The sequence below is a fragment of the Vigna unguiculata genome, chromosome 4 (genome assembly GCF_037176805.1).
Source record: "Vigna unguiculata cultivar grain cowpea cultivar isolate G323 ecotype 2 chromosome 4, ASM3717680v1, whole genome shotgun sequence".
NCBI classification, from domain to species: domain Eukaryota; kingdom Viridiplantae; phylum Streptophyta; class Magnoliopsida; order Fabales; family Fabaceae; genus Vigna; species Vigna unguiculata.
Window position 1 is genome coordinate 31107986 of NC_140795.1, and position 17531 is coordinate 31125516.

A 17531-nucleotide genomic window follows, 5' to 3' on the forward strand; every position below is an offset into this window, starting at 1 on the left:
TTAATTGGTAAATGGTAAGACAAAGGCTACTAGTTAATTGGTAAGTATGATACAACCCAAGGCAAAGGAAAAGCTTCACTCACAGCAACACAACAATTCCTTCTTCCTAGAGCCACAATGGCTAAAACAACACTAACAAACACCCTCCAAAGCCCTCAACCAACACCACATTGCAAATACAATTAATTTTTGCTGTTGATTTACCGCATCAGAAATGTAATATATTTTAATTTAATTACAACAAATAAAATCCTTTGCCAGAGTATTAATTTGAGTGGCTATGTATGCCTGTTTTCACTGGTCAAACTGCTGCTACCTCCACCCATTCGATTTGATTCACCAACCCTTGATGCCAAGGCAAGAACTTCTGGGGACATTTCCCAGCTTCCACTTTTTCTTCCCCAGCTTGATCTCCTGGGATGTATTCCACCACGATCACTCGTTTCATCTACTGTGGTTCTGATTTCTGGGGACAACTCACCGAATTCACCATCTTTAATAGCCAAACGCTCGTTTAATTGTCCTTCAGAAGGATCAAGAGCAGTACCCATGTCGGCCCACACAGTTTTTCTGCCCATCTCTATGTCATCCACGGCTTTTCCCATACTCGGGCTCATAAACCCACCACCAACTGATCGAACAGGTAATACTGGTTCCAGTGGCACCTGTTCAAATTATAGGTATAAAGACAAAACCACACTCAATATTACCTCAATGTAACATGGCAATGATGTTATCGTAAAACCTATAACTTATGTAGCATGGATACCGACATGGACATCCGACACTTCAATATATGTAGTCTCCAAAATTTAAGACACAGGGACATGGATCTATATATTAGATCATTGTATATTTACTTCCTCAAAAATCTATAAGCAGGAAATAGTCAGATAGAATAATCCAAACACATTGTCAGTTACCACAAAAATAGGTTTGGAATTAATTTCCCTTGTATAGAAAATATACATAGAGTACTGTATTTATAATATAGGCCCAAAATACACATAAAGAATAATAACAAAGAAACTAAAGATAGAGATAAGATATCTAACGATATATCTAACAATCTAATATCCAAATTACAAAAAGTAATGATCATATAAGATTTGTTCCTTATTTCTATAATTATAATAGAAACTTGTGCAATAAGTTTATAAGTTGATAGGTTTTTTTAGAAAATTATTATATTTGTGGTTATTAACATTATGTTGGAGCCATGTCAAAATCATGTCAAAGACAGAAATATATCTTTCAAATTAGACACTTCACTGATACGTGTGTCGTACGAGCATCTCGTACGCGTGTTGGTGTCCTATATGTGTCTGACATGGGATACACCATTTATGAGACGTGTTCGTGCTTCATATCGTAATCCTAACTAATTATGTAAGCAAATTATAATAAGAAAATATGGTAATCAATCCTAAATAAAAATAATGAGCAAACACGGAAACTGGCCTAGAACATAATCTAAGATATTCAATGATGAGATAGTTTCAATATTCACCCTTCAAGGGCAAAAGGGAAAGTAAAAAAAAGAAAAAAACTAGAGACTTCGGCGTAGGACATGTCCCAGAACATGGTATCACTATAATTGAAATTATATAACTTTAGATATATAGTGAGGAAGATAGATAGTATTATAAAACTTAAAAATGCTAAACTCTTATTCATAGTAATCATAATGCAAACTAATCAATACAAGGAAGTATAGTAATCAATCCTATAATATAAGGAAACTAAAAGTAGAGGATAATCGAAGATATTCTAAGATATTTTCATATATATTAACAGCACCTTTTCCCTGAAATTGTTCTTTGATTGGGGAATGCTGGTGCAAAATATCTCTAAGAAATTATTGATTACTCCCCTGTTATAGGGGTTGGCCCGTCGATCATATCGGTATCTGAAGTTCTCATATGTGGTCTGTAACAGCAATGGACACATATATAAGGTTGTAAGTTCATTAGAATAGATTTTTAAAGTATATATAATGATTTTAAAAAGGAGTAGTTACCTGATTTGTACTTATAAGATATAAATGAAAGGCAGTCAGGCCACCAACAAACCACATTGATATGAAAGTGTAAATTATTAACACTATGGAGGCTGGAGTTTTGATCATTGCCTTCCAAATTGTTGTCTCCTCTGACTCCATAATTCTTCTAATATAGACCCAACAAAATGCGAAAACATATATACAAAGTAGTGTAGTTGAGAAGACAAACATGAAGAAGAAGCGATAATTACGCTGCATAACAATTGTGCAAAACATTCAGATACATAAAATATTCAAGAATGACAAGTCAAATGATAACTGAAAAAGCCACTGATGAAAAGGAAAATAAAGTACAACGGTATATTAAGACACATCTTTTGTATTAACTCTAAATTCAATGAAATCTAAAATTTGAGGTTTTTTCCATGAAAGTAAAAAGTGTTCCAGCAGTAGCACAGAGCACTTTTTGGGGAAGGGGGTGCGTTCACTAGAAGCTAAGCATAATTGAATAGCATAATCTTTACCATAATTAATAAATGACATCCACACAGCAAGAATTGACCCTAGTTTTCTTATATGAAATTCAGAAAACGCTCCTAAGTATATTATAAAGAATGCTCATATTAAATACAAAAGCACTCAAACCTTAAGTCCAATTCCCCTTATGGACAATAAATACCTATCATCCACCAGGTCTCGATTAATAAGCTGGACTGTTGACTGTTCTACAACTTCACATTATTATTACTATGTATTGCCAAAGATAATAAACAGGAAAGAAATCATATATTAATATAACCATATAACGTACCGTGAGGTTCAAAATTTGACCGACAAGGGTTGAACTAAATTTTGAAAATACAAGTACTGATAATACATTACTAAAAATGCTATATTTTCCAGCACAGCTCATGTACAAAATACAAACTATCTCAACAAATTCCAATCTGACAATAGAGATCATCCATCTCTTTAAATCCACAACTATTAGATTCTATTCATCTCAGATACCAAGCTACACTTTTTTTCTGGCATAGAAAATTCTGCGACAGGATTAACCATTAAAATATCAATTTAGTCAAACAAAAGGTCCACTTACCAGCCCAATGCACTGCCCAACCCATGGACAATGGTGATCAAACCGTTCCACGCAGTTATTACAAATTGAGCAGTGAGAACATCGAGGAGGTCTGTAGAGCATGCAAGTATCACAGTACTTGACCTTAACAGTCATTCCATTGACCTCAACCTCCTTAATGCGAGGCAACCGGAATTGAGGAGTTTGACCAGCACCAACATCTAGACTACCTTCAAAACCTTCTGGCTCTGGAGGATGTGCATTGCGTGGAATTATGCCAGGGTCTCGGCCAGATGTTAACAACAGAAGAACTAACACCTAAAAAGGATTATAACATAAGAATACAGTATGAAAGAATATACTTCAGAGCTCATAATACAGCAAATGCATAATACCCCCTCCCAATAAAATGCATGATTTCAGCATAAGGAATTGAGAGATACACTTACCATAATACACTTGTGTGCTAGAAAGATACACTAAATTTATAAGAAAACAAGTGTTCTTTGGTTTCCCAAAAATTGTCATTGTCGATTTCATTATCCTCTTGAGGAATTATCTGCAATTGCATCTTGGCCGTGATCTAGTGTGGATACCACAGTGTATGATTCATACTGTCAGAATTGTGTTTCAAAGACTTGAGTTTTGGAGGTATGGATGGATGTAACTATGGGTGCTCGATTTCAAATCATGTTCAGTGTTCTATGCTTAGTTTTGGTTTAAGTTGATGTACTAAATAGGTTGTCTGTTTAGGTAAGTTTTAGCTTGCTTGAGGGCAAACAAAACTTCAAATTTGGAGTGTTAGGTAGGTCTCTTGTATGTCATGCATATCTTAGCATTTATCTTGCATTTCATAACCTAGACATGGTTTTGACCACTTTCATGCTAATCTCAAAAGTCACTTGATTTAGATTTAGTGTTCTTAATCTTAGGACTTAGTAATCTTATTAGCATTTGATGTTTGTATGTAGGTAAAGAAGAAGACTTTCTAAAATTAGAGAAGAAATGTTGGAGGAACAAGTCAGCTTCTGTGAAGCACGCAAAGATGGACCAAAAGGGCTGATCTTACCATCATGTGTCATAATGTCCTCACTTGGGTGAAATTGATGTGGCAGTGAGGATGTGAAAAAAGGAATAATGGCCCAAGTGATAGGATTTGAAATTCTTATGTCCTTGGTTTTCACTTCAAATATCTTCATTTCTTAAAAACAATGGTAATTCCATTGTCTAGGAGTAGCAAATGTTTCCTCTGAATTTATACTTGAATTTTTGATGTCACAGGTTAGGTTATAAATAGCCATCTTCATCCTTAGTAAAATCACTTTTGATATATTGAAATTTGAGAGCAAGTTTTTGGCATCTTTGTGTGTGTGAAGTGGATGATAGAGTTTTATCTTATTTCTTACGAGTCAAGCAGTGATTCAACATTAGGAGGTTTTGTTAGAGAAGCATGGGGTAATCTCTACTTCAACAAGTGGCACACCTTTCTCTATTCCTTCCTAAGGCTTCTGACCGTTTATCTTTTATTCTTTCTTCATCCATCCATTTCATATTCCATACTTATTCTTATTGTAGGTCTTGTGCTCATATAAAGTTATTGCGTTGATATAAAGTTGTGATTTGAATCATTGACTCTAAGATGAACATGAAGCCATTTCATGAGATCACCATGGGAAGAAATTCAACTCATTTTTAATTCATGTTCATAAGCATATATGTTTTCCTATTAAAATATGCATATCACTAGCTAAGCTCCTAATTGCTAGGGTTCAATGTAATGAAACTAAAATCCATGCAGTCTCAAGTGAGCTAAAGTATAACAACTAAGAAACCTTGAGCTGATAATATTTGGTTTGTTAGTCATCCTTAAATTCTTCTCTTACGCAAGTTCCATTGCTAAGATAACTAATGAATTAGGGTTTAAAAATGGAAATTAGACTCTTTCATGGATAAATGTTGTTTACAAATATAAACTATTTTGATTAATAGCTTGTTGTACATGAATGGACGTTATTTTTTACAACTCATAATGACTGTGTTGTGTTGTTCAAACTTCTAGTTAAGAAACAACAGCCTATTTACAGTGCAGAGAAGAGCATATGGAGAAGTATATTATGTTTGGTCAGTCATGGAACCTGATGAATACCTAATATTCAGTCCTAGCTCAACATTCAACAGGAACTCCTGTTCCCATTCTTCCCTCTGCACCACACCTTACTTACAGAGATCTCACAGAACCTCATTGCTTGGGAGCAATTTATCTTCAATTAGATTAAAAGGTTTTTGACAAAAGCAAGGGCGATACTGTTCTCTAGCAGAATCCTATTTATGCTGACATTTGGCATCTGTAGTTAGAACTTAGACCAAAACTTGGATACCTAATGGGAAATCACCATAATTGATATGGAAACAAATGTATTTGCCATGGCCAGTTTTCAGAAAGGCTCTCTTACAGCTACGACGTAATGTGCTTTCCATCATTATGCAATCAGTTAAAGGAGGAGAATATCTGCTCAAACTTCTCTTCATCATATCTGTTTCCCTTTCAAATAAAATATTATCTCTAATTTAAACAAAACGACATAATGCAGAATACTTGGCTTGGTCAAGGATTCCATTTCTTTGCCAGGAGCAAAATTCTGCTAGCAGTACTAGTTGATCATATTAGATTCATTATGGTCCTGGCTAGTTAAACAAATGAGTAAAGGGACATCAGCCAAGTTGTATTCCATTCAGAAATTAGAAGTTAACTGATAGAACTGATATTAGAACAGAACAGAAAGATATTCTTTTATTGCTATCTGTACTCTAATCCCGTACCAACATAGTAGGGAATAGAAACAAGGAACAAGATGAGTTTTAGTACAACAATACAACTGAGGTTATTTGAGAGAATCCCACTCTCCACAATCCATCTCACTAAACCCAAAAAACTGTTCACTCTCCTCATTAATAAGACTATTTATAATAGTCTGTTACCGCTGTTTAATTACAACTGTACTAACTACCTTGTCTTTTCCTTCTTTTGTAAACTATACCAAACCTATCATTAACTAATCCCGACTAGTAGCTTACTCCAAACAAGCATGTGTGAGCGGCAACATAGAGAAATGTTTCTCAAGATTATAAATGAAGTGCCAAATCAATATAGCTGAACAATGTAGGGTCAAAGAACAAAATTGTATGCTTGGTGTATGTTTGTATGCATATAAAAAGCAAGAAGAGAGAGTCTCACATAAATAGTGAATATAATAGCAATGGCCATTATGGTCATCCCCAAGTGATCAGAAAAATCATTTATTAGTTTTCTGGCAACATAGGCACAGAAAACTGCAACAGGAGCAGCAATAAGAAAAATTGTCAGGGCCAACGATCTTGCATCCGGTCCAAATATGAACCTGCCCTGAAGTAAAAATTTCTGCAGGAAATGGATGAAAACAATGAATATGCATTTTCACAGAACCACAACAACTAGAGCAACAGCACATTTTAAATAAAATTACAGCATTGACCACTAACATAGTACTATTCATCATGGGTTCTGTGGAAAAGACAATTTACGATACTAACACTTCTATCACAATACTAGCACTTCTATCACAATAAAGAATTAGTCATATAAACTACTAGCAAGTACTGTCAAAACTCGGTGACAATGGTTCAACAAAGGTTCAATATATCATCTTAAAAATTAAACAGCAACTACTTTCTACTTATCCTTGTCACAACCTTGCTTATTATGCTTTCTCAAAATGTTTTAGGTCTGTTTGGATATATTTATTATAAATACTTAAAAGAGGAAAGTAAAAAGGTAAAAAATGAATTGAGCTTTCTAGAAAGCTAAGTCAACTTGTGCATTTAAATCATATAAAAACGCTTTACAAACTTCTCCAAAGCAAAAGCTATGGTATATAGGGACTATTTGGATAAATTTATCCACACAAACAGTCATGGAAAAAGACAACAAAAGAGGAAAATGACATAAATTTCTTCAAATCAAATGCAGAAGTCAGAATACATCTTTAAGAGAATCCAACATGAATGAGTTTCTACAAATTAACTTAGTCAAAATCCATTTCATCTTTTATTTTCTTTTCTGAAATGCGTTTTTATGAAGAAACTGATGTAAAAACAGGCTCACAAGTTATTTTTCCTTATGAAAAAGTTTACCCCATGTATAAAAAAGTTCATCCAAACAAGGTCTATCATTCAAACACCAAAGTACAGGCTTGGTTCAAATTCATCTTCCAAGCCAATACTCCCCCCTCAACAGAAAACCCATTTCTACCAAAAGAAAACACTAAATAATCACAGTAAAAAAATCACAGCTTTAAGAAAGGACAGTGATCAAAATAGGCAACACAACAGAACGCTGCGGTGACAAACTTCATACCAATTCAAATCAAAACAATAAACTTTAAATAAATAAAAAAAACACCCAACAGAGAACTCACATTGCTCCCCTTCCAGGCTTGGTAGACCCGCAAATCTCCGGATCCCGCACCCGGATCCGAACTCGGGGACGGAGGATCCACGTACATATCTTACCCACAACAAACAACCCAAAGCAAGACAAATAAAATCACACACTTTGTGAAAGAATAGAAGAAAAAAACGGTGAGAGAGGTAGAAGTGAATCTATGTATGGGAGACGGAAATCATGGCGGAGAAAAGGGAAGAAACACCAGGGGCGAGCTGAGCAATGTGGAAGGAATGCAATGAATGCAAGGGAAGTAAAGTAAAAGTGAGGGTTTCTATTTGTTTTGTGTTTGTGATGTTTTGATGGGTTGAGGAAGCAAGAAGGGGATTCGCTTTACATTTGACTATTGGTGTGACAGTATAAATGTCTGTGCTTTACAGAGTGTAGAGCCTGACGTGGCTTGTGTGAAAGGGAAAAGGGGTGCGTTTTGGAACATGAATCGGGCCTTGTTCTTTACTGTTCTCAGAGTATATGCTTAATCCTTCAGGTAAACTTAGACAAAATTTTGTGTGATTTTATGATATTTTTTAAGTGACGTGGTGGATTGGTTCCACTATTGGAAAGTGTTCCCCATGTTTAGGTTGTTACAAGATTTCTTCGGCTTGTTTGGTTGAAGAAAATGTTTTTGTTTTTCAAGAAGTAGGTTTTGTTTATAGATTTTCAAATCTAAAGTATATTTGTCTTTGCCTTTTCATTTTCGTTTTAGATTTTGGTGAGTAAGCAAAGAATGATTTTCTCTCAACATAATTGATTTCATATTTAAAGCAATATCATTAAGATATTTTAATTTTCTAATGATATAAGATATTATGAGTGACCTATCATTAAATATTTTTTTAAAACAATATCTTATTCCATTAATGTAGAATGGATATTCCTATTAACTTATGTAATCAAATCAAATTTGTTGTTTCACTACAGTATATAGGTATGCCTAGTAAATTTAAAATATTAATAGTTTTATTTATTTTTATTATAAAACATCCAAATTAATTCTCATAATTTTATTTCATTGTATATTATTAGTTTTAGAAAATAGTATGTGCAATATCTGATTTACACTTTTAGCTATTAGAATTAATGCATATACTATTTCCTTAAATTTATTTATATATAATAATATATAATGAAATAAAATTATGAGAATTATTTTGAATGTTGCATAACAAAAATAAATAAGAATATGCATATTTGTGTTAATTAATTTATCTTGAAAAACTCATAAAATAAGTATATAAGTGTAAATTACTAATTTAAATTGTATATATAATTGTAAAATTTTCTTACTTAGAAATCATATATTTAATAACAAAAAAGAAAATTAGGTGCACAAATTATGGACCTTATTTAGTAGTATAGTCAATGGGCATAGATGCACAACCACTCTCCCACTTTGTAGACAAAGTAGCTTCTAAAGTACACCACATTGAAAAAGTGGCCATTCTTTCTTCTTTCGTCCCTATAATGTAAAAAAATATGACTAATATATCTCTCTTATTTTCAATTTAAAATTATAATTTGAATTACTCCATCTAGTATAATTTTATATTATATATATATATATATATATATATATATATAATGTAATCTTTAAAATAATTTTACGAAATCTAAAATTATGAAATCATACTCTAACTTCATTTATTTAAAGGGAAGTAAAAACTAATAACATTGCAAATCATATTATAAAAGTTTTAATATTACCAACAACAATAATTTAATAGTTATATATAACAAATTATAATAGCAAAAGAAATATCACAAAAATAAAAATATAACAAAGTAAAAAATAATACATAAACAATAGTATTGCATGTAATCTTATAAAGTAAAAACTATGATATAAAAATTTTACAAAATATGTTTCTATAATTTTACAAATATATTCAAAATTATTATTAAGTAAAATATATAAACTATTGTTTGAAATGCAAGATAGAAACATAGATTTCCATTTGCCTGGTTGGCTTTTAAAAGTTTGTAGTGTGAATAGGAACTGAGGGTGCAAATAATAAAATATAAACTATTTTACATGTAAGTTTTTGGGCCACGGTATGATTAGCGGAATGGGCCAACGGTATCCTGATTTCTCTTCGTCACCTTCTGTCTTCCTTCTTCTCATTTGGGTGGTGCTATAGCATAAGCAAAAATCAAAGTATTCAATGTTCAGTGTTAGATTTGGCGATTCTGCAAACCATGGATGCTACCCAGTTGCCCAACATAAAAAAATGGATTGTGATGTATCCTGTTTACATCAATTCCAAAAAAACAATGGCAGAAGGAAGACGCATCGCGATCGCCAAAGCTTGCGAAAACCCTACTTGTGCCGAAATCGGTGATTGTTGTAGCTATCTCAAGCTTCCTTTTGCAATTGAGGTTTGTTAATTTTGGAATTTTTACTCATCTCTGTTAAACCTCTGCAAAATTTATTAATATATGGAAAATTGCAGATAGACAAGGCGTATCCTCGCGATTTCATGCAAAGAGGGCGCGTGAGGGTGTTGCTGAAGAAGGAGGATGGGACACTCATTAATCCCTCCATCTCGTCCCGTAAGATTTGATTTTTCAACCCATATGAATTTCTGTCAGTATGTTGCTTTGAATCAGATCTGGCTATGTTGGTATCCGTGTACTGTAGTTACTCTTGGAATTAATATTTCCAAAACTCATACTTTGGTCACTCGTGGGCATTGAAGAATTGTTTATGACAAACTTCCAAGTCATATTGATAATTTGCATTACATCTATTTCCTGCTAAGGTTAAAATATGTTTCAACTAAATATGTTGAGAATTGAAAAAATCACATTTAGGATGTTAAGGTTAATTACTGTTAGCTTCTGTAAATCATATCATATCTAATACAGGAAAAATCACATTGTAAATGTAAGACCGTATATGCTAGCAGGTTCTGAACAAATTGTTTCTGAATTTCAAATTGTCTATTAATTTTCCAATAACCTTGTATGTGTGTGTGTGGAATTCAACTTCTAGATATGCATATTCTTTTAAATGATCGTCTCTTGGTTCTACTTTCTCTTGCCATGAGTGTTATTGTAAGTGAAATTTCTATCATCGCCACTGGAAATTGGCAGCCAATGTGAAACTCTCTTTGTTCCACCACTACTCCAAGATCAGCTTTTTTTCTTTATCCACCATCGGCTAGGCACCACTCTTAAGCAAATCCTAATCCATCTTCATAGGTTGGCTTAAAACATTGGTATAGTGTGGGACAGAAAATTTCATCTTTCTTTCTCACCCTCCACCTCCTTTCCTATTCTTGATCACTTCACTCTGTTTTGATGTTTGATCATATTCATCTTAACTGTTGTTGACTCTAGCAAAATGTTTTGCACTAGCAATGACACGGAAACTCTACTTCCTCTACTTGCTAGAGACAAGTGGATGGCTAAGAAAGTACACCTACAATTGAGGTTTCTCGTCCTCCATTTTCACAATCAGAAAGTCTTGCTCTTGTTGCAAATAATCTTATAACCCTAACTTTACCAGATGGAGCCTAAACTAGAACATGCTAGAATTTCTAGTTTCCAAGCTGACAAAAGAGATCACCCATCTCTTTCAAATTCGCAACTATTAGATTATACTCACCCTGGACACCAAGCGAAATTTTCTGCCTAACACAGGAAATTCTGCAGACAGGATTAACAATTAAAAAACATTTTGTAAAAAAAAAATCTAACTTACCAGCCAATGCAATGCCCAACCTGCAGGTAATGGTGATCAAACCATTTCACACAGTTATTACAAATTGAGCTCTTAGAATATTGAAGAGGTTTGTAGACCATCCATGTACCACAATGCCTGACTGTAACAGTAATTCCATCGACCTCAACCTCCTTAATGCAAGGCAGCCACAATTTAGGTGTTTGACCAGCCCAACACTACAGTACTTTCAAAACCATATGCTCTGGAGGGTGTACATTGCATGGAGTTATGCCAGGGTTTTGGTCGGATGTTAGCAAGAGAAGAACTAACACCCAAAATAGATTATAGCATCAGCACACTGTATGAAAAGAATATACTTCTGTACTCACAGTGCATAGGCCTGTTAATTTAACTATAAACTGTGAACTAAACCACAACTGAACTGCCTTAAACCATTAATAGTTGATTTATCTACAAATAAAGCTACTCTTAATTTTTTTTTTGTCAAAACAGTCTACTAACTGAACTTATGTAATAATCTAATGTAGTGAATTTAATTAAATGAATGAACTAATTTATCACTAACGCAAATGTTGGGTAGGGACGAGATCATTACTTGGACTTCATTATTATGATTCTTTCCTCATGCTATCTCCACCAACACTATTTTTTTTCTTTAATGTTTGCATAATTAACATCTATTGGAATCAATATAATAAATATAAAAAAGTATATATCATATAATCATAAACTCTATTCATTCATCTTGATATGTATTCCATGTCTTCATCCTTAAAATTTATGACTAGCATTATGAACTGTTAGCTCTTGCTTATATTACAACTACATAAATATATTCACACGCGTTAAAATTTGATCGATGTAGTAATCAAGTTTTCTTCACTTTATTTTATATGTTGTAGAGGTCAGTGATAAAAACATGTGTTAAATAAGTTATATACAGATCAATTTTCAAAGTATCAAACACTTATTTAACCCTAAGATATTATTGGTGGTCGCAAAATCATTGTTTACTGTTTTGTTTCAATTTTAAAGCTTTTGTATAAACAGTTCATGAAAAAGCAAAGTTCTTGAGTTGTAACAATTCAGTTCATTTTTTTTAATTAGAATTAGTTCTCTAAAATTATTAAAAGTTTAGTTCAATTTAGGATTTAAATAAATGGTTTAATATAGTTTTTTAAAACTAGCTTTTAGTTCATTTTAGTTTTTCCTCTTGAACTACACTATGACCAGTCCTAGTAATTAAGCAAATGCATAATGCTATCCAAAATAAATTGATGTCAGTGCCTCCACCTTCTCACAAAATATTCCAAATGATAATTAACTGGCTCATAAAAGTCGATGATGGTGAATAATCCTGCCATGCTAGCAACTAGATACACACGCCCCGATAAAGGGAATTTAAATTAAACAGAAAATTTCACCTTTCAAACAATTTTGTAAAAAGTCCATTTACTTTACTCTGCAGGAATATTCACCAAGTCCTCACTCAATTGTCTGCATTTGTTTTGTGAATTAGAAGGCAAACTCACAAGTGATTGATCATTTTGTTACATCCGTTGAGAACTGTTTGTGCTTGATATATGGTTCCTGACTCGAGATATCTAGTTCTTGGCTTGGGGGTGTGTTAGAAATCCCATATTCACTAGAGATATGACTAAATAATAATATATAGGTGAGTGCAAATTTATCTTTATAAGGCGATTTTGTATGATTGAATTAGACTTAAATTTTACTTTTTTAAGAACCATGTTGTACTATAGTCCTGAATTTAAAGTTATTATAAAGTGAAGCGTGGAATATATGATTGTTTAGATAGGTTGGTGAGAGACATTCATAAGATCTCTAAAGATTGATGCTAAAGTTGAGAATTTCAAGAGCAAATCTAGATTCTTTGGTAGTTTAATAGCCCAATGCGCACTCCAAACCATAACTTACGCTCGATGGGGGGATTCAAATGTTGACGATCATCGAGAATTACCAAGGTTTTCTATTAAAGTATTGAGTTTGACTTGTTTATCCAATTTAGTAATTTGAATTTACGAAATTGATTTTATAATCAGTTACCTATACCACCTAGTAGGGTTGCATGATATTTTAATTAATTTTATAATTATTTAGGTCTACAATGAGAAAATAGATTGTTTATTGTAAAAGACCGTGAAAAATGTGGTATTTGTGATGACTAATTCAGAATTGAACAAGAATGATGTTAGGGAAGAAATGTCTATAACATTGATGATCTTGCTTTGTTCATGAATGGAGTGTGGAGGAGAATGGAGCAAATTCAGATTTGGATGCTTCAAATGAAGACATCTTTAGCTAAGGTTGGAGAAGATGTTAGTGGTGCTATACCTATGGGTGATTTGGATTATAATGGTGTAGGCGGCAGGGATGACATTAATGAATATGAAGATCCTGAGGATGAGAATGACTATTTTTTATTTTAATATGAATGATTTCCTTGGATAGTTTGTTTGCCTTAAATAACTATGAATTTGTTAGTTATTACGAGTAATTTTATTTATCACATGTGATTCTACTTATAGTTGTGCTATGTATGGAACCTTAATAATATTTATAATTTATTTTCATATGCTCAACTTTTACTGGTCGAGTTGCAATCTTTTGTCCACCATCGGATACTGCTAATATCCTTGAATTTGACAATATTGAGTGGGTGAGCTGGAACAAGTGAAATAGAATCACAGAATAAGTATGTGGGGACGTAATGAGTGATAGAAATGCAGGAAAAGAGTTTGCTACGTAGTTTGCAGAGAATTCTTCTCTAAGTTGAGGAGTCCTACGCTTTGGTTTACGTCTATTTCACATTCTCTAAATTTGCTTCGTTTCCGGTTTTGCTGTTTTTGGATGATGTTAATGAATAACGATGCTATTTTCTTTTAGTGCATGTTTGCAAACGGCTACTTTTTTGAGCCTTAATGTCTCTGACATTACAAATGCAATTTCGTTGTTTATTTTCTTGGTTGTAAACATCACGAGTCAAAAATCTGATGTTTTCATTTTTGGCGTGCTTGTTTTGCAGGAAAGCAACTAATGTTACGGGTTGCAGAGATGGTGCCTAGACATCATGGAAGGACCAAGAAGCAAGAGACTGCATCAACATCAACTACTGGACCTTCCCACAAATCTGGAAAGGGTGGGAAAAAGAGGAGATAATTTGTGTTTCAAACGTTGTTGTACATGTTTGAGTGTTTTGTCAGATGTACTTTCTATGATACGACTAACTACCCCGACCAAGTTAAAAAATTTCGAACCGTAACATCTGTATGTTAACTAGCACAATTTAGGCATTCTTACACTTGGGCTTCTATTTTGCTTATTGGACAATTTTTTCTTAGCCTTCATTTGGGAGGGGTGGGAGACATTTTTGAAGTTGCTAAGGGCTTACTTCTACAATCAAAGTTTTGATGTGATTTATTTGAACACTTATTCGATTTGATATTAAAAGGGACAAGATTGGAATGGTTAAATGTAAGTCCAATCTTTCAGGGAAGGCGACCTCCAAATAAGATGGAAGAAAGAACAGAAATATTCTTCTCTTGTTTTATTGGATGGAATATATGCATTAAAATAGCAAGGATTTTGCCTTGCCGTTCAAAAACACGTCACAACTATTCAGATAATTACATTTAGCATTTATCCTAATAGTCCAGAGGGAAATATTTGGGTGTGGTTTTAGGATAATGATATAATGACTTGAATTTTTGATTCTTTTCTTATCTGCCTAATATATCCTTTTATTTTATATTTTGTTAAATTTTAAAGTTGTTTGACACGAGAGGTGAAGAGCCGTTAGGATATTATACGCTTGTGTGAGAAAACAGAGAAAGAAAGAGTGCGGTTGCGGGAAAACATATGATAACAGGTTTTGAAATTTTTTATTTTTGTATTTTCTTTTTTTCTGATTGAAAGCCCATTTTTGTCTCTTTTTCTTTTTCAAATGAAAGGCTATTTTCGTATCTTCTTCCCTAAATGAAAGGGTGTCGTTGCTCTCTCAATCTGAAATGCTTTTGTGGTCTGTTAATCAGAAATCTATTCCAAAAGGTAAGTAATTTTAGTTGTGAAATCTGCCCTCCAAAAACACGTATGTTGTTGTTAGAGATGGCAAATAAACTCGCTCCTGTGAGTATTGTCTGAATCCGTCCCCGTTTTGACGAGGAATCCCCGCATGATTGGGTATGGGTATGAAGAATTTCCGACTTTTTCGATTGGGTATGGGGATGTACATATTCTCGCCATAATACTCGTTCCTGCCATATTTCCATTCCCGTTTAAATTATTAAAATCTTGACAAGTAATTAAGTAACCTTATATATATATATATATATATATATATATATATATATATATATATATATATATATATATACTTTCTACTTTTTATTTCTTCTAATTTTTGGTTTGTATGAAACTCATTTGTATCCAATATATTTTTCATCTTATCATAAATCTTTATGTAGTTATGTTAAAATGATGTATGTAATTAAAATTTTTTATGTCTCACATTTGAATATTTCTATTATTTTTTAATAATTTTATTTATTGTATATTTTCCTTTCACATGATAATTTTTAATACTCTCAATTTAAGTGTTTAATAGCATAAAGCTTTCATTTACAAGGTAATATAAAAGAATCTTTACTTATTATTAATAATTTTTGTTTCATTTAAACAATTTTTTTGTTTCACTAAAACAATTTTTGTTATTTCTCGACCATTGAGTATATATGTTGATATTTGAAAAAAAAAATAGATCTCTAAGGTATTTTTCATCTTATCATACTCTTATTTATACATTTAATTTTCTTTGTGCAATTTCTTTCAGTAGTCTCTCAAATTGATTCTAAGACACACATTTGTTAATTTTATAATACTTTTCTTTGTTGTTTATTTTCATCATGTAGAATACTATTTTGATATATTTTATCTAATTATTTTTTATTTTCTAATTCATTATCAATCATACTATAATATTTTCACTATAATTGTATAAATAACTTTTATTTACTACAATATAAAAATTTAATGTAATTGTCATGAATATTTTTTATCATCATCCAACATTTATTGGAGTTCAAAAGATCCAAAATCTATGTCAAAGTTTTATTATTATACTTATTATTTGTTCTTTGCATCATTTTGATCAAGTGATGTATTATAACTTTTGTTAGTGTATAAAAAAGGCATTAATTAGAATTTAAGAAATTGAAGTAAACAAACATTTAAAATATATTTTAATTTAAATATTTATTTTTCTTTTATATTTTTAAAAATATTTTTAAATTTTATCAACTAGGTTTCTTTAATGTTTGTAAATTTAATAAATATTTTGGTTCTAATGAAATTTTATTTGGTATTCTAATATAAAATGTAAACAATTATAATTTATTTCAAAGTATTTTATATTGAAGAAACAATCATCCTCCTAAATATTTGATAATATTATGTTTCTTTTACTGTATTTTTTATTTGTTTATAAAAAATTAATTAAAATTAGGTTTAATTACTCGTAAGGCACCCAGTTTGGGTCAAGGGTGTCAAATTGGTACCCCGCAAAAAAAAAGGTGTCAATTTGATATCAAAATAAGTTTAAGTGCATCAATCAGGTGCATCCCATTAAATTTTCAAAAACAGTGTTAAATTTGTGGTGATGTGGCAATGCATAACGGATATGTGTCATTGAAAGAAGAAGATGTGTAAAAAAACAATTGTACAATGTTACGTGTACAAATTATTTAATGAATGGTGAAGTTTGAATTTGCCATAAGTCATTTGTGGTCGTTATCTTCTTCTTCCTCTCCATTTGCTTGTTGGTTCAGACCTAATGAGGTGGTTTCGTGGTGTGTGGTTCGTAGTTGTAGAGGTGCTTTCCGATCAATTTTGCAATAGGGTTGTGCATGTTCTTCGTGGGCATAAAAAAAATAGTGTATCCTCTAAACCTAACCCTCTTCCTAGTCCCAAATATACCCTCTTAATTTTCTCAATAAAAACAAAGCTTCCAAGGAAACCCTAATCCCAAGTTCCTTTCCCCCTCCTCCCAATCAATATCCCCCAGCATAGAAACTTCAGATCCCTAAAATCCCAAACCTAAAAAGAAACATAAAAAATTCAGAATGTTTAGAAATTGGCATTGGTATTGAAATTACCCTATTGTAGCAACAAATGTCGCTGTACAGTTCAAAGAATAAAAGCGACAGAAAAATGAAAGAGGAAAAAATTAGAAGCTTGGTCTAACGTGATTGTGTCATGAATCGGAAGGGAG

At 32.3% G+C, this 17531-nt stretch overlaps 2 protein-coding genes across 2 annotated transcripts; one reads left to right on the forward strand and one right to left on the reverse strand.

Annotated features, from left to right (window-relative positions):
- LOC114182070 (putative protein S-acyltransferase 7) lies at positions 1-7881 on the reverse strand. The gene is made up of 6 exons (XM_028068818.2): positions 7535-7881; positions 6316-6498; positions 3102-3398; positions 2021-2254; positions 1801-1929; positions 1-665 (listed from the first exon to the last, which is right to left on the reverse strand). Exons 1-6 carry the CDS (start codon positions 7619-7621, stop codon positions 279-281), a joined length of 1317 nt encoding a protein of 438 aa, XP_027924619.1. The 5' UTR covers positions 7622-7881; the 3' UTR covers positions 1-278.
- Positions 7882-9678: 1797 nt separating this feature from the next.
- Positions 9679-14596, forward strand: LOC114181259 (signal recognition particle 19 kDa protein-like). Its single transcript, XM_028067666.2, has 3 exons — positions 9679-9936; positions 10011-10110; positions 14292-14596. Exons 1-3 carry the CDS (start codon positions 9757-9759, stop codon positions 14423-14425), a joined length of 414 nt encoding a protein of 137 aa, XP_027923467.1. The 5' UTR covers positions 9679-9756; the 3' UTR covers positions 14426-14596.
- Positions 14597-17531: the final 2935 nt, after the last annotated feature.